The 26,456-nt window shown below is 40.1% G+C and overlaps 1 protein-coding gene across 1 annotated transcript in view; it reads right to left on the minus strand.

Annotated features, from left to right (window-relative positions):
• Window positions 1-26,456, minus strand: part of APP (amyloid beta precursor protein) — a 205,021-nt gene that overhangs the window by 92,988 nt on the left and 85,577 nt on the right. Inside the window, exons 4-6 of the mRNA XM_080613686.1 lie at window positions 18,658-18,770; window positions 16,929-17,122; window positions 72-277 (exon numbers count right to left, since the gene is read on the minus strand). Of these exons, the coding sequence (XP_080469812.1) occupies window positions 72-277; window positions 16,929-17,122; window positions 18,658-18,770 (513 nt within the window). The remainder of the gene's footprint in view (window positions 1-71; window positions 278-16,928; window positions 17,123-18,657; window positions 18,771-26,456) is intronic.

Here is a 26,456-nt window from a genome sequence, read left to right on the forward strand (position 1 = left end):
CTCATAAAGGGCAAACAAGCAAAGCAGCAGGATCAGTTTTCCAGTCCCAAGCAAAATGCCCATGAATTTACCTCTGACAACCTCTTCCACAGACTCTGTAGTTGTGGTGGTAGTTGTTGCAATACTGGTAGTTCTTTCAGTTGCTTCCTCATACTCTTCCTCTGTCTCTTCTTCAATTTCATCACCATCATCATCATCGTCATCAGCATCTTCATCTTCCACAACGGTTAGCTCCTCATCTTCCTCTGCTCCTTGTTCTTCTGCTACCTTATCATCACTAAATGAAGAAAAAGATAATGATGTGTCAGCAACAAAATTATTTCAACATTTTATTCAGAAAATCTGCAAGGACAAGAAGTTACTTGTTTGTCTATCCTCCTTCTCTTTAAATAAAAAAGAAAGAATCAGGGACTCTGGAATATCCCAACAAGTAAGAAATCACAAATGCTAAAAATCCCCCAAAAGTCATCATAAGCAATGCAGTGAGAAAATGAGGAAGACGGCAGACTGGAGCTCCTCCTTTAGCACAGGGATGGGAAAAGAATCCCCATCAGCAATACTGTATTTTGACAGCTAAATAACACTCCAGCTTCTTTCACTTACTTTGAAAGATGCTCACATTAGCTCAAAATGCACTCAAGTTCAAATGCACAGCGAAACGAGAGCTCCCCAGGACTCTCAAACAAGCCATCTTACCCAGAGGCTTGCTGTGGACTACTTTGTATGCCTTTCACGGAGGACTACCAAGTGTTGAAACAACCTGAAATTGTCCACACTGACTGCTGAGTTTTTGTTCTATTCTCGAAAGTGTTATGTGTGAATGGAAAAGCATACAGGACACACTGTATGCAATTCCTACACGCAAAGAACTGGCATTGCGCACAGAGCTGTCTGTTTGCACAAAGGACAGGACAGAGACACCGGACATGTGATGCAACTGCTACTTAGCTGACTGTTGATAGTTTTCATCTTTGAGGTTTTGTCTCCAGCACGAGCAGCTCAGCTCAGATCTCTGAACTTGCAACACCGTGTTGACGTGTAAGGCCTCCATAAAAGACCCGTGGTACTGACCTGTATTACGATGGCAACACGTGCACCACTTCAAGGAAACCACAAACTACTGGGCTAAAAGCTATTATCCATCACAGTGCTTCAAATTCATATATTCACCTAAAATCCTCAGGACTTTAATTGGTCTTGGATGAGAGGAGGAATACTGAAGTTGACTAAGTTTTTATGTTTCTGATAAGGTATTTCACCTTTTTCTGAGTATGAAATAAACACTATATGTACACCATCACCTCTCAACTGCAAGAATGAGGTGGATTTGCAATGTCCAGTAGCCATTTCTGATCTCCAGGCTTCTAGTCTTGGCTAATTACAGACAACTAAACTAGGCATATGGAGTGTAAGATGCATCAGAGACTATATGCCTTTCAACATTAAAGAAAGCTGCTCTCTGCATTTCTCTCATAAACCCAGCATGCTTTAAGAAAAAGTGCAATTATTTTTCCTCTTCCTTTCATGTGAATGATCACTCTCAGATATTGGCCAAACTCATAAAAGTTAAAAAAGGACAACAAAAACGACATAATGAAACAAACAAAGTCAACTAGTCACATGGAAAGCCACTTCAAAAGTAATTAGTATGCGTGCATCAAATATCCATCTGTTTTTAGCTACACAAAAGCAATCATCTCGGTTATGTCAGTCCACAGCGTTTTGCTGGGAAATTCTCAGCATCAAGGCTAAGATTTTATTTTTTCCTTTCCCTTTTTTCACTTTTTTTTTGGGGAGTGTCATGGTGAAAGGGGCAGGATGAAAGATGACAAATCTCTGTGTGCACTGGCTGGCTGTGCCTGCCATTATAGCAGTCCCTGGTTTCCTTTCCAGTAACTTACCAGAAGTAAAAGCTTAAAGGGCAGCCCCCACCTGCATCCTATCTCTGACTTGCTGCTTGCTGAAGACCTAGACATCTGAGAACATAGAAAACCCCAGAAGTGATGAAGACTACAGCAGTTTATGGGATCAGGCTCCTGAAAACATTCTAAAAAGCTGGCACAAAAACGTACTAGAATATTCTTTCAACTATTTTGATCACTCCTAGAAAAACTATTTCTGCTAGCAACATATTCTGCAAGACTCCATCACAAGGGTAGTATTTTACTGTAAGCTTAAAAAAGAAAAAGGAACAATAAAAACAGAAGCAGTTTTGCCTTAGATACCTAAATGGAAGTGAAAGACTTGCTGTATACTTAGAGAATTAAGATGCCTGAAATTAGGCTTTAGAAGGTCATTTCCCTATTTAACAAGGTTTTTTTAGAATCTCATTGTACAGAAGTGTGAAGCTATACTCAGGTTCTACAGAAGCACTCCACGCTTTCTCTAAAAATAATTATTTTTCCAGCTGTCTACTTTATTTTTATTTACACAAAGATGAGTTAGTCTCTTCCCCTACTAGCAGCGCCTTCCAATGAGAAGGGGAAAGGGAAATGAAGTGCTTTATGCTCTCTTAACAAGTTTCTTCTTGAATATCAGAAACTAACCTGACTAGCATTATTCTGAAGGTTTATCATGCTCAGCTATGCTGCACAGTGTAACAGACCAAACAGCATGAATATACAAGTCAGGGACATACCCTAGCAAGGCCTGACAGTAACAACAGAAACAACTTCACATTAGATACCAAGGCTACCCACTAAGTCACACACTCCTAAGTCAATCACAGCAACCATGCCCTGCAGTGCAAACAGAAGATGACCACATCTTCTCAAGAGGCCATGGTTATGTCAGACATGAGAAAACCAGCAATGCCAAGCAGTCCCTTCGCAGCACTTCTCAGGGGCCCAAGGCCATGGGGAAGGAGCAGGTCTCCCAGCATTTGTCTGTAATCAGAGGACTTTGAGCCTCAAGCTTGATACAGGTTTAGTATAAACAATACTACATATTGATGTGCCTCTGTTACAAACAAAGACAGCTGGTAAATTTCACATATTTTTAATGTTAGCAAAGGTACTATGTCCTGTAAGGAACATGAAAAAATATGCTTGGTTTTGCTTCCTTGGATTTAACCACTGTTATCATCCCAGCTCATCTTCACAGAGCACACATGTGAGAGGGATAACAGAGAACAATAAAGAGGGAATGAACTTATACTACAAGATCCAGAATAAATTATCAACTTTTCAAATAGGGACAAAACCCTTCCCTGCTGCACAGTCTGCAGGGCTGTTTCCCCCTGTCATGCTAAATGCTCAGGTACCATTCACATTACTCAATTTGCATCACCACAGCGCTGTTTCCCATACACCACATCTAACTTCTGCACACCTTTCACCTTGCTAACCAGTTTAAATCCACCATTTCAAATAAACAATTACTACTAAATGAATGTGGATACTGACATTTCCCTTAGAAGTCTCAGAGTTTTATTTAATACACATAGCAGGTGTGTTTACTTCCTGGTATTATTATTACATTTTACCTTCTTCAGTAAACAAGTATGACTCGGTCTGGTTTCTCTTGGAACCATGACACCTTGATACCTTTTTCCGTATATCCCCCTGACACTGCCCCAGCCAGGGTTTTATTAGCACCACAGACTGCAGTGTCTCGTTCACAAGAAACTGTTGACATTCTGCCTTTGCATAGCGCTGCCAGTGACAGGAGTGGTCAAAGGCTGCTCAAAAAAAATACTTGATATGCTGACAAGTAAAAGCTGTATTATCACCATCTGAAACTGCCAATTAGCCATTTACCGAGGTGAGCAGCTCCAGAGAGGAGCCTTCAACCCCGGAGCAAGGGGAAATGCTGCATCCAGGAGCCTCAGTTCTGAGCAGTGAGAGCCACTGAGGGAGCCTTAAGCCCTCACCAGGCCTTGCCCAGGAGCCAGCAGCTCCGCTGAGGTGAGCAGGGACTCACAGGGCGCTGGCACAGGGTGCCCAGAGAAGCTGTGGCTGCTCCATCCCCGGCAGTGTTCAAGGCCAGGTTTGACGGGGCTTGGAGCAATCTGCTCTAGTGGAAGGTGTCCCTGCCCGTGGCAGTGGGTTGGAACTGGATGAGCTTTAAGGGCCCTTTCAGTCCAAACCATTTTATGATTCTACATCTGATGCCACAGACATCCTGGGGTTTCAGGCAGCCTTAAGAAGTTACTGATTCCATTGACTCCAACAGAAAAAAACTGACCACTCCAATGGATGTATTTCTGGTTTTAAAACACGCACTACTGTACAGCTCCTGCTAATACGCACCTAAGTGCATAGTTACAAACAGTGTTTAAACTATGGATCTGTAATGTATATCTAAAAACTTCCTTTTCATAATCTGTCACTTCAGTGAGAGCTGGCAGCAATTTATTCCCTTCACTCAGAAGCATGCATTGTTTTGCTATTTTGTGAAGGCAAAGCTGAAGGAGAGGAAAAGTGAAGAAAAGCAAACTGTACTACCTCTTGCTGTTCAAGAAGTAAGAAAACATTAGTAAATTAAAGTTTCCTTTCTGTACTCCAATAACCTGGAACAGAGACAGCGGCAGGACGCAAATGACAAGAATGATGAGTCTTCTTTCTAATGGTGCTTCAGAACTCATGGAGCCACAGCATAAGCTACCTTTTAAGAAGAGGTTTCTGTCTACAGCTATTAACTTCAGACAAAAACATGGCAAAGCTTCCAATTTAGGGTAAAAAGTAACTATGGACTGATTACTTTTATTGGGAAGCAGACCACGTTTTTCTGCAATAAATGCTCATCCATTTGGATGTATTTAAACTGTGATTTTGCCAAGTAACAAGCAAAAACATCAGTGGGTGAAAAAGGTGCTACAGATAGATAGATGTTTTAATATCTGGCAAGATCAGCATTCCCTACACTTTGCAACTGTATTTTATCACAAATAGATTCCATCTGGACTGTGGTTTTTACCAACCACCAAGCCTGAGCAAATAGCTGGGGGAAAGCTAATTCCAAGAGAGGAACCAAATCAACAGTAGCAACAAGCTGCTGCCTGCCTACGGAGAGCAAAGCCACATACGGTGGCTCTACACAGCTATGGGAATTAACACTGTAGAAGCAATTGCTGCACATAACTTGTAGCCTGGGCTCTTTCATGCTAACAGGCTAAACTGATGGTAATTTATACATCCATAACCTTTACTACTGTAGGTTTCCAGTCTCTTGTGCTTCAGGCTCCCAAAGGCACAAAACCCCCCACCCCTCAACAAGCCTCTACAGCATCTCAAACTCCAGGAAACCCAAAAACACAAAGCTAAATACAAGAGCAGGACACATGCTTGGAATCCAAACAAGAAGATTAATACATTTGAGATGGCCTCTTTACCAGGCTTTTGATTAAAGGCAAATCAGAAAGCTAACAGGCAAGTAACCAAATTCTCCCTCAACAAATCTGCACATTGGAGGCCTGGTTATTTTCCACCTAACATTTTTTTTCCAAACCTTGCATGCTAGAAAAAGTTCTGACCAAAGGATGAGATTTCTCCAGAACCTGGTCTGATCCCACCACCACACTCTTCTGAATGGTGTCCCTAACTAAACATATGAGTCAACACAGGCATTACTTAAAGCTAAAACCCAAGCCAACAGTGCACTTTGGCACAGGAGCACTCACCTCACTGTACTTTCTTTTATTTAACTTTGGCACACCAGCCCACTTCAAGACAAAGCTGAGTAAATCAGCTATATGAAACTGAGCCATGTAAACAAGAACTAACAAAGTAATTTTGCATGGCATAGAAAGAGGAAAGGAAGTCAAAATAAAGTTGACTTGGTTTTGTGAGATTAGGCACAGAGCCAGGAAAGAAAAGTGTTGTGCCAGACCTCCAGTCTATGTAACTGATCTTCTAAATGGCCTATTGGCATTGAAGTCCGGAAGATTACAGTGATGTACAGAACTGAAAAAGTCTGACCCACAAGATACCTCAGCTGTTTCTGGTCTGTGTGTTAGGGAACTACAAAAGCACAAATTGCTTAAGAACTGCCTTGGTTATTTTCATTAGAGCTGGATTATACTAGGTTAGTAAATCAGATATCTCACAACAAGAAATAATGTGATATTCAGACACACATAAACACTTACTAAGAGACAGTTAAACTTTTAAGAACCCACATAGGCACCCTCCATTGCACAGCCAGTCAGGACAAGCAATTCATGTTGCCTAGTATTTTTCATACATTCATTTTGTCACTTCTAATTATTTTCCTATTTGTTTTCCTTCTCTGGGGAGGTTGAAAATACGTTTATTTTCACATTTCCTAATAGAAAAAGCACTACATAGGCTGCTTTTCAGTTCTTAGACCTTATCAAACAACTGAATTATGTGCTTCAGACTACCTCCCTGTTTTTACAGTATTTAACCTTTTATACAAAACAATACAAAAAATGTGCCTGGTTTCATTAACGTTGATAGAAAAGATGAAAAGTTGCAGTAAAAATCTTTCAATCCAATTTTTAAATAGAACATTTATAAAAAATAAACATGCGTTCCTTGTTCTATTGCCTCTGACAGGTACAGTTATTTTTAGTCTCCATACTTAAACAAGAAGGTGTACTTTATACCGACAGAAACTTCTTTCCACAGCTAACCTGCCCAAAAAGATGCGTGTACAAGGTGGCATGTAACATTTCATCTCATGTTTCACACAAGGTATCTGTTGCCTGATACGCAGGAATACTTTTTCAAAACTAACCTATTTTTTTCTTGGAAACAAAGCCCTTGCTGGTGCCACTGTTCTGACAGCTTTCTTTGGAAGATGGAGCATTCTGCAAGAGGTATGTCAGTTTTAGAGAAGGATAGAGTAATACTATATTTAACCCATGTTCTTTTTCACTTTGATTATTTTTGCTGACGATAAACTTAAAAACTATAAAAGTAAACATACCTGCAAGTACATAAAATCACGCTCTGTGAACCTGGTGACACTGAATAAATATTAAATTCAAAATCCCAACATTAGACATGCATTAAGACTGAATGCGATGGAAGAGGATGGAGTAAAGGTCACATGTGCAGCCCTATTTCAACCAGCTCAAGAATCAGCAGAAAAAGCTCTAATCTATTACAACATGTTTGTTTCCACAAAACTTCTGCTGTGTTTGGAATGGAGTATTCAGTGCCTCTTTGTCCAACCTGCTATCCTACAGCTCATCTGAGGCAGCCAGTGTGAACTCTGTACCAAACGACATACTTGCCCTGTTTGTGGAATTCATCACCTTGGTATGCTCACACAACGATGACTGGGTAAAACTGGAATAACAACTTTGTTTTGCAATTGGGAAAGCAAACAAAAGACATACCAGAAGCATGTAGTAACTCTGGGTGTTACTACAAGACACTGAATAACATTTTTCAGAGAATTTGCCATCTTAAACTTTTTAAATACAGCTGCCAGCAGCTGTTGGAGGCCAGGACTTCTACAGAGCAGACTATGTCCACTGATGCAGCCATAAGAAAAAGAGGCATCTTTTGTCCCAAGTGCTTTATGGCAGCCACAGCATGCTAAGCCTAGCAGAAGACTTTCATGGCAGAAGTAAGAATAGATCCAGTTCTCCAGGGCAACATTTTACTGTTTTAGCCTTTTCTTACTCACTTAGGTCACAACTGAGTGTTACTCTCTTCCATCAGCAGTGATAAAAATAAGAGATCCCATGTGAAGAATTGGCTTTTTATTATGTAACCAAAGCCAAAATACTTGCATTCAAGAGCTGAAACCTTTTCTACCAGGAAAAGAAAAAACAAACCTATATGGTTTTGCCGTTCCATGCATTCAAAGTGTGCAGCCTTAGTTAGAAGGCAGAAGAAAAAACCTACTTACTCCAGAAAATGCCTTTTTGGGTTTTTTTTTTACTACAGTATGCTGTTAATAGCACAGCCTCACGAGAGGTGGAATAATTTAGATTTCCACAAACCTCCCCAATGCTGAGCTCTAATTTCTAGTACAGAACATGAATGTCACTGAAATGTAAAACAGAAGCAGGAACTGCTGGTTAACTTCATGGAGGGATACCCGGAATGCATCCACCAGTGCACAGTCACGCTGATGTGACAGTATGTGTTGAAAAACCCAGCTGTAAGTTTCTCACTTCCCCTTTTTTTCCCACGCCTTATAAGTAGTATACTGCTTGAAATGGGCTGGTAAATATCATGATGTCACAAGAACTTCTTAGAACATCTTGCAGACAGATCTGAAGGGTTTCTTGAGTTGATTACTACACAAACCTTTCTCTCCCATGTTTCAGCCAGCACAAATCACTGCAAGTGACAACTTAAAATTTCTGCTTATAAAATTTAAGGAAAACATGGCAGCTGATGGCTCTTTTGTGAGGTCAAAAAAAATGGAACCCTTCTCTGTGAGTTAACCTTCTACTAAATGTGCAACTTTGATGCCATTAACCTTCTGAAACCACCTTAACATTCACTGGAGTCATATGAGTAGCCTGCACAGCTAGCAAACCGCTTTCACCAGGGGTCACAAAAGCCTGGCTATCTTCTGCTCATCACCTCCTCAATTACATCAATTTTCTCCACCCATAGCCTCATCCATCACTTCAGTTAATGCTTTATACTCAAATGGTGATTGGATTTGCCGGCTCAGCACTGCTGTAATTACCTCTCACAGCAATGCAATTTCATCAATTCCATTCTAACTTTACTTGTCCCAAGAAGAAATCCAACACTTTGGTCTTTCTAAAATCATTAATGCTCTGGTGTTTCTATCATAACATCCACATTAAAAAAAGTTAAAAAATGTTATTAAAAATACATGATGAACTATCTGAGTATTAAGTAACAGCCAACATGAGACAAAAACCCAATTAATGTGAGAATATGAGATACGCTAATAGCATATAAAAGCTGGAGTATTCAACTTGGAGTTATTCAACAGAATACTTGGAGTTATTCAACAGAAGTAACATTATCCCTACATTTGGTGATGACTTAGTTGAATTTATAAAGAAAAGCAATTAGGTTTTATTGTTAAAATACTTAAGAATTCAGTTTCTCAAACAAACCAATTTAGTGATGGACAAACCTTGTACTGCAAAATTCACCTATTCCAGTAACTGGCGTTAACCTATACTGATGACAAACTGTAGAGGAGGGAAAAAGGCAAGAAAAACTTAACAAGTTTGTAATTCCTGGTGTTCATTTGAGGGCAATGGCTCCCAATTAGGAACAATTTGTATTAGGACAGCTGATGAGAACACTGCCCCTGGCTGCACTCCTTCCTTCTCCCGTGTCACAGACGACTGTACTCCTCATCAAGCAGACCCTGAACCACTGCAACAGCATAACACTACTGGCACAAGGTTCAGTCTTCCTTACATTTCCAGGGGTTATGAACAGATTGCAGCTCAGTCAGCACAGCATGGGAAAAGTGCAATCTTTTTAGCCATATAAATGCAAGTCATTTCCTGCTTCTAAGTCAGAACCAGCAGTACAGACTCTTTGTCCAGCTTCACGTCTGGTTCAGCTTTAACAACTCAAGTGCTGGGAAGCAGGGGGTGGATTCATTTATTTTTTTAAAGAATCATTTAGGAGATTCGCACTGGAGCATTTCTCATTGAAGTTATTAAAAACTGACTTTCCAATTTAATGAAAAAAGCTTACATCAACAAGAACTCGTTGTTTAAGATGAGTAACAAGGATGGCTTGAAAACAGATGAACACTCTACAGAGACAAAATTTTAATTTTCTTTTTGCTCCGCTGAGCATGTTCCCAATGAAGAATTTAGCCTCAGCACCTTCCTTTTTTCTTCATCAGTAACTCTTTTTTTAGCTTTAGAATAGTCAAAACATCAAAAGGACTCTAGATATCCCATTTCTACTTTTTTTGGACAAATCTTCTGGGCTCAGAGCTGGGCTTCTAATTAAGGCTTGAATTTTTGACTCAGTGCTGGCAAGACAACATTAACAGTAAGACCAATAGAAGAGGAGGAGGGAATGGTCAAGAAACACAATGTCACTACATACTAGATGCAAGTATGAAGAAATAAACAAAAATTGAAGGACTTAAGTTGTGAGAACCTCAGAAAGATGTGCCCCCTGCCTCATTTTTTCAACACCACCACTCCATATCATGACACCGCTCAGGGCCTGACTCAGCAATGCAGAACTTCCCCACCACATGGGGATTGACACCCCAAGGTCCACATGGCCGAAGCAAGGGTTTACTCTAGGTGTCAGAAATGCAACCTCCCTGCAGGTGTAATTAAGGAAACGAGCCCCAACTACTCCAACACAAATCATATGGTCAAAAGTCTGTCCATTCAGATGGGATGTCCATCCCATCTGGGGATGCAACACAGAAACCTATCTTTAAAATGGGAAAAGACAATACATACCAACATCATACGATACATATCCTCATCCTCCTAGTCTTCCTCACTTTTTCCCTCCATGTTCAACCTGCCTTTCTTTCTTCTTTGTAGCTCAAACACCAAAGAGACCAGAGTACTCATCAGAGCAATAGATAAGGAAGATTACAGCATTTTGTTTAGTTCTCTTAATCTCTCTGTTTAGTTAATATGCAATGGCCAAAAATACACCTGGGTCAAACAATTCCTTAAAGACTTTTCTTTCATGCTGTATTTCCAAATACATCTTCTGGGGAGGAAGAGGAAAGTAGGGTAAAAAGAAGGGTGGTAGGAACACAGGGAGATGTAATCGGGAGAGATGGAGCAAGAGGGTTTCATGTTTGGGATAGCCCTTTTTTGATGAACACTGAAGAACAGCCATGCTGGGTTTAGCATTTACCTGCTTTACCCACATTCACAATTAAAACATCAGCAGGTCTCTGACTCTTGCCTGCATTAAATCCCCACTGCTCTGGCACACAGGAACCCAAAGAGAATCAAGCAGTAGCTAGTCACAGCTACATTTACAAAAGGAAAGAGAATTTCCCATATATAGAAATGACTAAACCCCATTAAAGTTGGCTTTCAAAATTCTTATATTGACTCTTGTATACTACCAAATTTATTTGCTTATGTGTCACGACTTGGACTTCAGCATTTTTCATAAATACGTGCCACAGGCAGCCATTCCAACTGCCTGTCTGCCTACTTTGTGTCAAGGGAGTAGTGTGACACACCACAAGGGCTCGCTCGGTATGCTGCTTTATCAGGTCAGGGCACTGACCATGGCCAATTTAAACACACCTCGTGAGACCCTGATTTAATGACAACACTCTGGGGAATTTCAATTGTAACTAATTTGATGTTGAGGTTAACTTACAGACATTCCTGAAGCGAAAACACTAGGCAAAACATGCATTGACATCTTTACACCACTGAAGGCACAGATAAAAACACAAAAAGAGCTAGAGAGTGAAAGAAATGAGTTGCATGCTTCCCGCATGTCAAGTGAGGATCTTCAACAAATTACTCAGCAAAGCAATTCTGTTGGGCCCCTGTGACTCCTCTTCCACAAACACTAGAACAAGACTGATAATTAAAAGCACAGGAACGCACCTGGAAATAATTCAGTATAACAGGCACATATACTACACTGCTTTCACCATCAGAAAGAACAGACAAGTTTTAAAAGCCTTTCAGGATTTCTTTGATTAGAGTTGGAGGAGGAAATTAAGAAAGAAGTAAGTTTTCCCAGGTACCACTGACAAAAAACCCCAAACTCTTTATGCAGTCAAAAACCATACAGCACTTTAACTACTTTTTTTTTCAGCACCTGGGAGATGAGCACTCATCCTTAAACTCAGTCTGGTACAGGGCTGCAAAAACAGAGAACAACATGATTACCATGCTATGCAGTGCAGATTTATTTTAGTTTTACTTCACAAGATGCCTAATTATAAGCACAAAGTGACTGCACCATTTCGTATTATTTACTGTAGTAAAAACCCTGCCGTATTAACTATCTTATAAAAACAAAAGAAATCACTTGGCAGAAGTTTATGAGGAACTGTACACCAAACCCTTATAAAATACACTACTCCCTGTAACGCGACATTTACAACATCACCCAATTGTTACATCAGCCCCAACATACATTTTATACAACAAACAGACAAAATTAATTTGGCCTAACCTGCTGAGGGAGCAACAATGAGAACTGAAATCTCCTATTTTAGACTTTGAAAATACGTTCAGATTGTCTAGGAAAATGACACGGCTAAAGTTAAGGCACTGTCTTCTTTCTGCTCCTGAGCCATGGGACTGATTTGATATAACCCTCAACAGTAACGCTTATCATGCCTCAGTTTTCCTGCTGTGAAAGAAGGAAAATGACCATAGCCTGTTTCCCCGATGGTGAGAAAAGCCTGGGAGGTCTCTCACAGAGTGAGAGGACAGGCACGTATGAGACAGATGTACACAAACCCTGGAAATTTCCAGCTTGGCCATCACTCCCAAAGATGTTCAACCTTGGACATCAAGGACACCAAAGCTTCAAGCAAGTGCCCATGTCCAGGCAGGAGGGCCACCAGGCTGTGCCGAGTCTCAAGGACAGCCAGAGCTTGCAGGTCACTTGACTGAGCTGTAGCTAGGCAGGGACAGCTCTGCAGCTATATTGAAACCAGCACCTGTGTCTGGCTGCCCCTCAGGCAGTCTTCAAGGTAAATTTTAATTAAAGGTGTGGATAACAACAAAGAACACCACTGCTGAAAAGTGCTCGTGACCTCTTAGTCAGTTAATGCTATTTCAGGACAAGCGTGACATGATGCCATTTCAAAAGCGTGGGCAGATCCTGCCTGTTGACCTCAGGAACAAAAAGGGGGTATATTATACCATCACCAAAATACAGCCTCCCTCCTTCCCCCAGGTGCTACGAACAAACCACACCATGAGACAAGCCACATCCTTTTACGCCCAGACCAACGTGGTGGTCATACAACAGGTAGGAAGAATGTCTGTCTATGATGGCACGACAGCCCAAGCTCCCTCCACCTGCCCCTGATGGCACAGATATAACGTGCTGCTGAGCTTTGCTTCCTCCTGTGCAGAAGAAAATACCCATGACAAAACGAAAAAGAAAACACAGTGCTCCAGAGACAAGTGTTGGGGGTAAAAAACACAACACAGTCTGGAAAAAGGCGTTTACAAAATGAAGGCTGCAGTGTAATTTCCTCTAAATAGTCAGAATCCTAAATGCAAGTATTTGAAATTCAGATCTGAATAGTTTGATACAAGGTCACTTCAAAATACATCACCTACGTTTGTTGGCTTCTGCTTTGTCACAACAGGCATTTTGAGAAACAAGGATATAATCATTTGCTTTTCAGGTTGGCACCTCCACTTCAAACACCTTCACTTTGACTTGGGCATCTCAAAGCAGCCACAGCCCTTTGAAGGCCCACACCACAAGGCACAAAGCAGTCACCCTGCTGCTACCCACTGATGGGGAGGTGCTTTATGCACAGTGTTTTCCAGTGTCATTTGACAGAGATGGGAGCATGAAGCAGCCAGCCTGGAGGTTTCACTCCCTGAGAGTAGTATTGGGCAAGGGCAAGGTGAAAGACAAATCACATGTGGCTGTGTGAGCCTTCTCCACAGCCAGACATGAGAAACAAGGAATATGAAAATATGGAACCTTGCAGATGAGGTAATTTATAGAAGACTGGTTTCTACTTATGTGCAAGGAGTGGGTTATGTTCTAGCTGGCCCACCTGGCAATTCTACATACCAAAGACATGGAGATATGCATGGCAAAAGCATCTATAAGGCCTTATTTGTATAATAGAGCCAAACCTGGATTTTAATGAAACAAAAAAAAACCAAACCAAACAAACAAAAGGTAATTATTAAAGTATTCACATGGTATTGACAACTAATTTTAGCCAGAAAAAGTGTCTTCTGGTTAGAAATGTCCAAAAAAGGTCAATCCCGTAACTGCTGCAACAAGAATGCTGTGGAATTCCCACCACAAACCTGTGGCAGATTAACAGCATGAAATCTGTCTCCTAAAGACGAGCTGGTATCTTCTAATTTTCACATATTTGCACAAATAAAAGTGTTTTCCAGTAGTTGCAGCAGTGGCCACAAAAATAGCAAAGCAAACACAAGTATTCCCCAGAATTAGTGAGTGGCCCCCTCCCTAAAACACACAGCATGATTTGGAATGCTCCCTGTGTGCTTTAAAAGCTGTCAACTGGAAGACACTGACAACTTGCACCTTGCTGATCTAACCCAAGTAGAAGCTACTGCTGAATGAGGAAAATACTTTGATGGTGTTCTGCCCAACTGATGTACTAACAACATACCCCCTCCCTGCTCAGACAAAGGCTCCATGAAGAACCCAGACCCTCTGACAGGGTTTTTCTTCAGAGCTGCTAAGCAGTGGCATAGGCTTTAGCCAGTGCACAAGCTACTAGCACCTTCTCTTCCCTTCACACAGTGTCACACTGAGGATGTATTTACACAGAAAGGGGTGTTGAAGGCTTCAAGACAAAGCAAACATCGTCAGTGTGAGATCACCTGTGCAAGGTGAAAAATACGGACTGTAGTAAGCACTTGAAACAGAGGTGCACAGCATATTGAGAATTTAGCATTAGGCAAGTGTCCCCCTACTTCTCACTTCCTTTCTCTCTCACAATCAGCTTAGGACTAAGGCATATATATATTTACATTCACACAAACATATGGTCATATATATATGAATATACACACAAAAGGTCATACATATATGAATACACACACAAAATCTTAACTACCACCCACTGCTGCATAAAAAATGAGTAATTTCTGGTTTTTCCATATGACTAAATTTCAAGAGTATTTCTGGCACCAGTACACATGGTTAAAATGCAGTTCAGAAGCTGAAAAGGCAGCAAGAAATATGAGTTAGTCAGTGTAAAAGAACTGCAAATTGCTTGGCTCTTCATCTGCAGTTGAAGTGCCCTGTAAAAGAATCTTCTAATTTTCCTTTTGCATGCACTTCTATGGAAGGAGAAAAAATAAAAAATAAAATTCAAAAATCAAAAAAATCAGTATTTCCTTGGAGCTTCAGAAATAGATTCAAATGCAATTACAGCTTCTATTCCTAGAGGATACAAAATTTATGAAGTTATTCTTGAACTCATCTCTTCAGATACTAAACTGCTTTACGAGGAATAAAATGGGCTAGAGTAGTAAATTAAGCGTTCAGTGACAAATATGAAAAAGACAGAAAGGGGCTGTCATACAAACAGAGGTATTCTATATATACCCTTGTGAACTCTTATTTAAAATATTTCAGGAATTTTTGATCAAATACATGGAAGTTTTTTATCTATGTATTTTATATATAGCTATAAATATATATAGATAAGACATTTAATAGGTATATAAAATACTATCTTGTGTATGTGTATATATACACACATATACGATACATATACATACATATATAACTATATATATGCACACATACATATATATATGATGAAAAAAAGGCAAATTTGCCTCAACTAGAACAAGGTCTGCACTCAGTTCTTACTTTAAGAGAATGTGTTCCAATCAGTATCTAAATGAAATATACAGAAGTGACACAGCAATAATCCAAAGGCTGGCTTACAAATCCCACTGAAAGGGTTATAAATTGCAACACTCTGACAGCTGTTGGAAGCACAAGTCAGAAAAAAGCCTGAAGGCGTCAATGTGGAAGATGCAAAGTTGCTTGATGCCGATTTCTTGCATCAAGCAGTCCTGACCATCCACTCCAATTTATGAGAGAAAACTGGAACTTACAATGTGGAAATATTTATTTTAATTAAATTTATTCCATTATATACAAAGAACTCTTCCCTGCAACACTTGGTAATGCTTTGTCAGGAAAGATTTAGATGCCCACCATGACACGGTTTCTAATTTTTCACTGTTTTAATGCCATCTATTTGCCCCAAGTTACAGCAATTCAATCTCTGGCCTTCATCTCTACACTGTTCCTGAACTTGTTTCCATCTGGATTACCTATTAACTTTCCACATTATTTACTTGATTCAGTCCTCATGTATTTTCAGGGCTCTCCTTGAAATCACTAGTAATCAGCCTGAAGTTCTGGATTTTGTGTATTCTTTGTAAAAGATGCAGTGTCATAAACTGGAAAGTAGAAACACTGCATTAGCACAGTATGAAATGATAGAAGTCTAGGGAGCATAAACAGAATCTGAATGTAGATCTTAGTTTTATGAAGAAAGCATCTTAAGAGTTGTTTGAATTCAGCTGCAAGAATGTAACACTATACTCTGTTCTCGTAAGTGCTGTCTAACACGCTTAAAAGAGTAGTATGAAAAGGCTTTGACAGCACCAGACCACTCAGTTAAACACAGTCATAACCTGTATTTGGTTCAAAATCAGCCTATGCGCATGGGGGATGTTAAAGGGTAAAGACAAGCATGGTATTTTCCCATTCACCGCTGTCTTGGAAAGAAAAACTCCATACTCCATCTTCACAGCAGCGTATTAGTGAATCTGTCAGAAGCTAGATATTAAAACAGATTTTCTTTTAAATATACATTTAGAAAGTAATTGTCAGCATAAAAATATTCTTACAGTAATAATGGCTCATGGTTAATACCTATTATGAATGAAGATGTTTCAAAACCTCCAACAGTTACGTTGGCTGGGTATCTGCTGCAGTACCCTGGACTGCAAATGAAGCATCTTAAGAGTACAGTATTTATCATCTAGTTGTCAGAAAGTATGCACTTAAGCATTTTTGTTATTAATATGGCAATACTTCTCATTGAAGAAATGATGAGGGCATCAAAAGCACAAGAATGATATTAACAAAAAGCTTATTAACCAAAAGCTGCTCTGTAGCAAGTCAAAAATAAATGAGAACACTGATGTTTTCTACCACTGTAGTTGCCAGTTCACTTACAAGGAGCAGTGACTCTTACACACTGATGTCTTTTAGACAGATTTTTGGCATTTTAATATGAAGATAATAACAAGCTGAAGGATAGAAAGTCACTCTAACCTTCCATCGGCATAGTCTGCATCAGCACCTCCCCACCAGACATCTGAATCATCATCTTCGGCATCAGCTGAATCAAGATTGTCGCTTTCCTCCGCTAACGGGCAGCAAACAAACTCCACGCCACGAAACTTGTCAATTCCACAGGGCAGCAGCATGCCATAGTCATGCAGATTCATACTCTTCTCACTACAGGACTATAGAAAATAGAAAGAAAACAGCAACAATTTTGTCATGGAGGAAGCTAGAAAAATCGGCATAGATCTTAACAAAATGTAAGGGGACGTGTACTGCTCTAGGAATTGGAAGCTGGTGAACTGCATGGTCTCTGGATTTTGAGAGATAATTTAGGATAGCCATGTGTGCATTCACTACCTGCATGGTAAGTAGTTCCCTACCTTTGTCCACATGATCCCTGTAAGCAACAAGCTCTCCCTTTCCCTCCTCTTTAACTTTTCCCATTATAGAAAGACTTGTCTCCTCCTATACACACAACAACTCTATACCCTCTTGTGTAAAATCCTCACAGGCTTTGCCCATAAACAGCAAACTTGAAGGCAGAATATTGTTTAATTTGATGTATTAATCCTGATCCTGATGTATTAATGCTACTGAAGAGTTCACTGCAAGACAGATTAACATTTAAAATACCTATCATACTGGAAACACACTTCTGCTCTGACAGCTTCTAGCCTTGCTTGGAAAACTAATACCTTAAAGAAATAGTGACGTAGGACAGAAAGATATAGTGATATAGGACAGATGAAAAAAGGAAAACAGTTCAATGGTACACAGTGACAGTGTTCTTCAGGGCTATGCCATTCCAAGTTTGCATATACTGAAAATAGACTAGGATTTGCCTGCACAAAGCTTGGTGCCTTCAACGCTTCATTTGAGGAACAACAGTATGATTCAAACAAAAACTGAAAATCTGAAACGCTGCTGAGCATATTTCAATTTTGATCTCCAGAAGGTGGGATAACATATAAACTAAGAGGTTCCAATTAAGAGCAGCCAGAAATCTTGTAGCTCATCTCCATTCTTATTCCTAAAACCTCTCTACGTAAGGACAAAAAAATTGTCCAAACGCATTAGCAATAATAACATGAGGTTTATTTCTGTTTTCAGTAAATCACTGGTGATTTGTAAAAACTCTTGTGCTTGGCTGCAAAATGCATTTGGCTAGTCCTATGTGTTACCAGCTCTCTTACCCTTTTACACTGAATTTCATATATTACATTCTTTAAAGCCTGTTTGATCTCTGTAAAGCACCTGGCATACCAATACCCATATTGAGGACAATGATAAAGGCAAAGCCGAGGCGTTAATAACCAATCTTCAGCTCCAGAGCAGCACTAACACAAGAAGCCAAAGGAGGTAGAAAACATGGTGGGTGTGAGTGGACGTGAATTAAAAAATCCAGTGCTATGAAACAGTGTCAGTGTTCCAAGTGTCAGAGTTAAATATCCAATAGTGGACTGGTGTGTTCAGGAGACTCCCTTACAAAGCAAAACAAAATACCATTTGCTCAAACATTCATCATAGAATCACAGAGTAGTTAGGGTTGGAAAGGACCTTAAGATCATCTAGTTCCAACCCCCCTGGCATGGGCAGGGATATCTCCCACTAAACCATGCCACCTAAGGCTCACCACAGTTTTTAAACTCACCCTCAGAAGAGTGATACATCTCTAAAGAAGGAAGGTGGGAAATACTAAGACAGATGAATATACCTCTTTTGCAACAGTATGCCAGTGCAGGTGAGTTTCACACACATCCATCCTTTCCTGGTGAAGGAACTTGCACTTGTCTGGTACCAGAAGAGCGTCACTCACAAACTCACCCACTGAAAGAAAAACAAACCCAAAAATGTTAATTTTGTTTCCAGTACCCTGTTAAACCTTTAGCCAGACACAGGGCAGCTTCCATGAATGAGTGGCAGTGTCTGTTTGCAGAGAATGGAACAATTTCTAAATGGTGCTTCTGCTACTCCCTTCTTCAAACCTTCTGTTTCAAAGTAGCTCCTGTCTTTGATCTCAGTGATGTATTAGATGATGAAAACTTTACCATATCCAGTGTGAAACTTGCAGTACCCATAGAAGACATATGTGGTGCAACATGAAGCCAGGTGCTGATGGATCCAGCTCCTGGAAGGTGAGCGCAGGGACAGGGAGAGACAATTACATTTTGCATCCGAGTAGCGGTAGGGAGATGGGTTTAAGTGTTTTGAAATATTTAGTTTTTCCACACAAAATGAATATGACACCAACACATTATTTTAAACAAGTTGAGAGTATTTCTACTAAATTACAGCCTGAACAACAGCACAGTCCACTTAGCTATTTTAGTTGATGCAGCCTCTTTATTGCAACCTCATTTCATCAGTCGGACTCAGGTTAGCCCAGAAGGCTGATGAGCAAGTGGTGCTCATTAGCCAGAGAACAAGGTGATTCATGGATCACGTGAGTATCTGGACAGACTGAAATGGGGAAAAAAGGCTCTTTACCAAGGACACAACTGACTAAAATTGTGCTGTCTTCAGCAGTAGAACAAAATTTATACACTAATGAAAAAAACAATGCTCACAGCTTTAGTACTGACAAGTAAGAAGAAACTCAGCTTATAAGTAACAATTTATTGGACTAAAATCCCCATAATTCTGTATAATTCTGGCATTGCAATAAAGTAACCTCCAACACCTTTGAAGATTTTTCTTTTTTTTTAAATGAAAAATTACAGAGTACTTTCAAGATATAGATACACTGAATGGACACTGGATTGTGAAAGCAGATGACTCAGCTGGCAGAAATCACCAGATCCCTAAAGCACGTTTTGTCCATAACCTCCAAAAAACTGCAGCCTCTGTGTGTTAAATGAATGAACCAAGGTGCCCAGTGGCTGCATGGACGCAATAAGGTTAATTAATCAAAGTAAGATGACTATGAGTTTACTGTTTCAGCAGTGGGTCATCTCAGGAAGCTGATGAAGTGGCCCTTGAGGTTTACAAAGTTTTAAAAATAACCAATACCCAATGCACTGGGACAAAGCCAAGTTCAGCAAGTATTTGTATGCATCTTTGTGAATCACCAAGATGTGCATTTCACATGGAATTCCTTGCTATAGTTCAGCGCTTTTGATCTGAAGCATTTAAAAGCCACTCAGTTCATTTACTAGGATAAAAAGGATTTTGTAAACTTTATCCTCCAGTGACAAGCAATGGCTGCAAATTATTAACAGAAATGGCTTCTAAAGGTTCCAAAATAAACTTGCAAAAGCAGTGGGTTAAAACACTTTTCTGCAACCCAAAATACAAAATCTGCAGCTTCTGTTAACAAAGTGTCTGCTGCCAGTGATATCACACCCAAATCTTGCCCTGAAATTTGAATAAATTTGCAAGGCTTTTTTAGCTGTACTTGTCTTTGCAGGGGACCATCCTGCCACATACCCAAAGTCACTCAGTACCTAAGTAACCAGTAATTGCTACTGCTTCAATTTAGTCAAGTACCTGAGCACTAAGCAAGCACATGGGTGTTTTGCTGAAGACTCAGAGAGTACGTTGACTTCACTCTCCTAGGACGCAACACTACATACAGGACTGCAGCTACACTTTTCTGGCTGCTCAAGCATGCAAAACATTCAGTCTTTAAGGCAAACATCTCTATAAAACAAATAAAACAGACTCCTGGAGTGTGTTTTACTCCAGCAAACTACATCCAATTTGAGAGGCTGTGCACACAAGCATGTGTGAGAGCTGGCATCACCTATCTGACTTCTGAAACGCACAGGCACACAAGTCCAAATGTGTGCACACCCAACAGATAACCTCTAAGTGAAGCTATTCCATTGACCTTAACTCCCTGCAGTATCATTAAAGGTATTTAATTAAAGGTATACCTCATCACTGACAAAAATAACCCCGTGTCATTCTGGCCAAAGTAATGAATACAGATGTACCACTGAGTTACAGCCGCCAAATGCAAGATGGAAAGCTGCATGTCCAAAGTTCTGGGCAATGCAACTTGGGCTGCGGTGCCATTAACAGTATGCATGAGTGTGTAAGCAAATTTAAAAACAAAACAAAAAAATCCCTCACAAAAAACCCCCACCAAAAAAAACCAACCCCAACACACACACTAAAAAAAAATAAAAATCCCCCAAACCACCTAAACAACGAAAACTTCCCGCTTTCTTGAATGGCTGTACACTAAAGAAACACAAGACATATAATTGAATGTAGAGTATTAGATTTGACTTTAATACACAAAATGTGCATCTGCTTTATAAAATCAGATTGCTTGAAAATAATGTAACAGCATTCCCACAGCAACCCAAATTCTCATTTCAAATGAGGCTCCATTTTGCAACCACTTTCTGAATTTCACAGAAATAAGCAATCCATTGGAACAAGCTCACTCCTCCAGTCTTTCTGAATGGCAGCTCTGCTGGCAAGTGTGTTGACTGGTAATACAGTAAAGTCCTTTGCCTAGAACTGGTGACAATTTGAGTGGAAGCTTGGTCTTGGCAAATGAAATATTTAGGGCTCAGCAGTATTATGGAAAGTGATTGCTTAGGTGGTTAATAATCAGCAAGGTATTTTTGCTAAGGTGATCTTCAGCTGCTGTTTATGGAGGTATTTATTCACTCATCAGAGCCTTTGTGCAAGATGGCATTGCAGAAACAATTACCGCCTGAACTCGATTTTACAGTGATTTCTGTTCTTTGCCATAAGAGAGCAAGCGAGAAACAACTGAATTAAATTACTGCTGAAGTAAAAAGAATAATTTTTTTATAAAGAAACGTGCAGTGTGAAGGGGTTTTGGAGGAAGAATGGAAGGACAAATGATCTACAAAAAAAATAAATCAGACCTGAAATCTTACTGAAGTAAGATTTTCTTGTTTCAAGTGTTTTATTTTAACAACATTCCCTTGTTTAAAATGTTTTATATTCCTCATTGGAATCCTAGCGTTTGAAATGGCCAAACCTTCAAGGCATCTGTAGGATTTTCATTCTTTCTACCTGTCTATAAGCTTATGGTTTTCAGAAGAAAAGAAGGAGCTGGAGAGAAGGGTGGTTGTTTAATCTAACCACTTCATTATACAGAATTCTAATAAATTATCCAGGGTTGTGAACATCTGGGCAGCAGCAATCACTTGCAACTTCGCATGCGATACCTTCTGCCTTCAATTCAATTTTGTATTACAAATAAAATCTAATTCTGTCCATTATTTACACATGCGAAGAGTTCATGCACTGGAAACTTTACTCATTCATTTCATTATAATTGTTACTAAAGGTTAATGCAAAGCTTTGAACCTTTGTTCTATTTTGGTCATTGCTTTAAATAAATTAATGTTCAAGTGGCAGTTTGATGAACTAAACTGAATTCACTTGACAACTGCAACATTTATTTTGCCTGGGCTAGTCTAACAGAAACACAAATCCATCAGAAAGAAGCACGTCAAACACTTTTGATTTGTATAGAAGCTTCTACCTGTGTCATTCCAGTGCACATTTAACTTCCAACGCTGCTGAATCCTAAGACTTTGGAGATCCTTTGCTTTCTTCAACAAGTAACCCACAGCATACACAGGGGGAACAACCAATCGTGTGCCTCCTAAGAGGGGGGGCCAATGTGCACGGCTCTAAAAATAAGGAAGATTAACAGTAGTACTTCTGTTTGCCAGTATAAGCCACGACTGAGGTAACTGCATTTTTCTTGGCTGATGGATCATCCCAGCCCAGCACTGGTTGTCATTTCCACTGTCAGGTGCTGAGATCACTACACGTATCACTTCAATATTATTTTTTCTTCCAGGATAGCAACATACCAACTTGCACCCCACCACACTGTCCTTCACACCCTGCGTGTGAGGCTCAAGTTGGATGAGCATTTCCCTAGGTAGCGGCACTGCCTTAAAAGCCTCCCTGGCCCCACACTGTCTCCTGGTCCTTACCAGTACCTTACCACCACTGCCCTATCCAGGAGCCAGTACACCATGGCTAAACCACAACCATGCCAGGGATGGAAGGGTCTACAGAATTTGTATCAAATCCACACCACAAATTACCACCACCACCGGCGCTACTTCTATTGGTCTTATATTTATCACTTCTTTCTGTACTCTTCTGCCTTCTTCAGCATCTCTTGTATTTTATTACAGCTGTACATCTGTGCTCTGCTGAGGTACTCCAATAATAAACCACAATTTGTCTTATGGCGAACCCATAAATCAATAAACTCCCCCAGGTGATTCAACACACAAGTGTAAGAACTTCTTGTTTTCAAGTACCTGTTTACCCACTCTTGCAGGGAAGGGCTGGACAAAACCAGACTTCTCTGGCTTGTGGGTTTCTAACCAGTCTGGCAAAAACAGTCCCAAAGGGGAATTCTGGGCAGAGATCACTTTACCACGTTAAAAAATACCATCCTGTGCCTACCATTCATTTAGCTGAAGGCTGACAATCCACTGCTTGCGCCCTTTTGATAAGTTCCTAGTTGCTAACTCAAACCTGCACCTTCTTTTACTGCATAGCAGTAGAACATGAATTGTGCTAACACAGTTAATTTCATTTTATAATTCTCATTATTTGTTGCCTAATGTCAGTAATCCCTTTCCTGATGCCCAATTCTCCATTACATTTGTAACTTACTTCTACATATCACCCCATCCTGGTGTATTCCAACAGAGCAGCAGTTCACATTTTTCAAAGACAGTTTTGCCAAAGGTTATGATGCCACATTTTACTATTAAATATTTTTTTTTTTGGTCAAGCACGTCCTGTTCTCTGAAAAATACTCTTGGAATAACAACAGGTTTTGGGCTGTAAGACCAGAAGTTCTGGTTCAGAAATTTCATTTTTCAACACACCAAAGACTAAGAAAAGCATTACATCAAGAATCAACCTCTAGTAAGAATTAAGATTATAGTGAAGGCAACTGATCATACACTCTTTTAAACCTTCTCTAGGAAGAAAAAGGCTCAGCAAGTGGGCACACTCGTAAGATGACTAACTTACCTGTTTAATGGCTGATACGGTATCAGTGAAAAGTAATTAAATATAAAAATACTATATCCTGAGAGAGAAATAGTCCTGATCATCAGACTTTCCATGCACTGCATAAACCAGATGGGATGTGAGAATCCATCCACCATTGCACAGAAAAAGATTAGATAATAAAGGTAAATAAATCAAAATCCATGACATTGGATGGATGCAGATCGTCAGGATCCCAACCTACAAACAAGCCTGTGCAAATTATGTTCTGAGGAGTACTTTTTCAACCAAAGCCTGCGCTAAATTTTGCATGAGGAGGCAGCACACATGCTGAGGCTCTAGGACTCGAGGCTTCATTTTCTGTGTCAACAATAAGAACAAGACTTTTCCTAAAATGAACGTACGAGCTCAAGTGCTTGCACCACACATATCTGAGAACATTCAGAGAGATGTGTCTTTTCACTGTGACTTTGCATAGATTACCCCGAGCCATCACGTGCTCAGCACAGTGCAGTGAGGAGCAGGTCAGCCCTGCGCCTTTCCCTGTCCCTGGCTTTGCTCTGCTTTGCTCCCTAGGCACAAGAGCTCAGCTCCCCACAACACCTCTGCTAGTTCTTGTGCCTACCCAACATTTAGTTATACAAATGTACTAACATTTAGTTATTACATATTATGTTACACATATATTATTACATTTATGTAAGCAGCCATACAGCTTTAGCACTTTTATTAAGGGTGATGTTTATATAAGTCTTTCCATATGATGCTTTCTTTTATTTATAACATTGGTAATTAAAAGTTCACTGCAATCTGCATCAGAGTGCAAGCCAAACACATCGGCTTCCAGTGCAAAGAAGCAACATTTTATTGAAAAATGCTTTTTCTTTTCTTTATAAGTCTAGAAAAGCTGAGAAGATGCAAAGCACCTATAGATGCTTTATGTTTTTAATTTTTCAGTAAAATGATTCAGTAAGTACAATTATCTAGTGACATACAGAACCAGTCATAGTGTACCTCACTATTTTAGACTTGTTATCTACAGATCAAGAGGGAGAGGCTGTGCCTGTCAAAACCCGGGTTGAATGAGAGTTTGCTGCCATTCCAAACCCTCCGGGCATAGATACCTGCCCTGGCCCATGGCATTGCTTTCCTCTGAACTTGGGTATGAGATATGTTAAGCTGGATCGTATGTTAAAGATCTTCAGTCTAGTTTACAGGATTTTAACAGCCTCAACAATGGTTTTGTAGATTTCTCCAATTTCAAATTTAATTTTAAATGAAAGTTCAAAAGAAGCAGTGCTCAGGAAGTATGTAGAAGCACCCACAAAAGATAATTTCTACCTATACCGTTACCTATGAAGAGCTGCCAATATTAATACCAGTACCCACTCAGGTATCAAAAACCACCCCCTAGTGTATGTCATCCTCCAGTAATTTACAAGCATTGAGAGCAGGGTCGAACAATGCTGAACCCCACCCCAGGTACTCACTAGTGAAAGTCACACTTCAAGGCAGCTTGTACATGGGGACACCAGCAGGGAGGTGGAGAGCCGGGTTTTGCACCAAAACCCTGCTAGCCTTAAAAGCTCAAAACCACCTTCCTCGATCCCATCCCAAACACCAAAGTTAGAGGCCTCTACCTAGCCCCCATCCATCAGCCAAGAGAAAGGCAAGGTGGTGCTGACAAAACATGACATCTGTGGCCTGGCAGCTTGGATCATCTGTATTTTTCTGGTGAGTAACTGGCTTCACTCTTGCCCATAAGAGTGTGCCCAAAAGAGAGCTATGTAAGAAAACTGTCCCTACTCCACTGTTCTATCTGAAACCTATAGCATGAATTTCAGTAAGAGATCCATGGCGTGGCAGATGGACAGCAACGCAGACAAGCATTTGAAGGGCAGGAGGCACAAGTGACAGCGCAATCTGCACAGCCACTTCTGGCTGGAACAGCAGCTCTTCCATCTTCCAGACACTCAGCTGAAACCAACACCAGTCCCATTAACATGTCTCTGTATCAATCCTTTTGTCTTCATAAAGTTCCAAGAAGTTATTTTCCATAACTATAGCTGGGTTTTTTATTATTTTTTGGAGCAAAACCATCCACTATGTTTTAAGCATCTAAAAATAAGGCCAATGGTTCTCCAACAGACATTTTCGCAGCATCAAAGCAAGTGCCTATTGCTTTAGTATTTTTCTGCTTCAAACTGGCCCTTGAATACTCTTGTATTCCTGGTTGCAAAGAAACTTGAAAAGGTAAAGAGAGTACACCCTCTAAAAAGTGGTTTATTGTTCTGTTATTTGGCAAACATAGAGACAAATACACCCTGATGCAAGCACTCTCAAGTAAACCACCTTTACTATTGACAACATTTAGCCATTTATTAGGCTACAAAAGTCAACTATTCGGGCTGAGCAAAGCTCTTCTATTAGATTAAAAACTGAATGGCAATTCTAGCTGTACTACATCTTAGCACCTTGATGCTCCTAGAGCCATTTTGAGAAAACAATTACAGTACTTTTCCCAAATATATGACC

The sequence above is a fragment of the Psittacula echo genome (genome assembly GCF_963264785.1).
Source record: "Psittacula echo genome assembly, chromosome: 3".
Classification (NCBI taxonomy): domain Eukaryota; kingdom Metazoa; phylum Chordata; class Aves; order Psittaciformes; family Psittacidae; genus Psittacula; species Psittacula echo.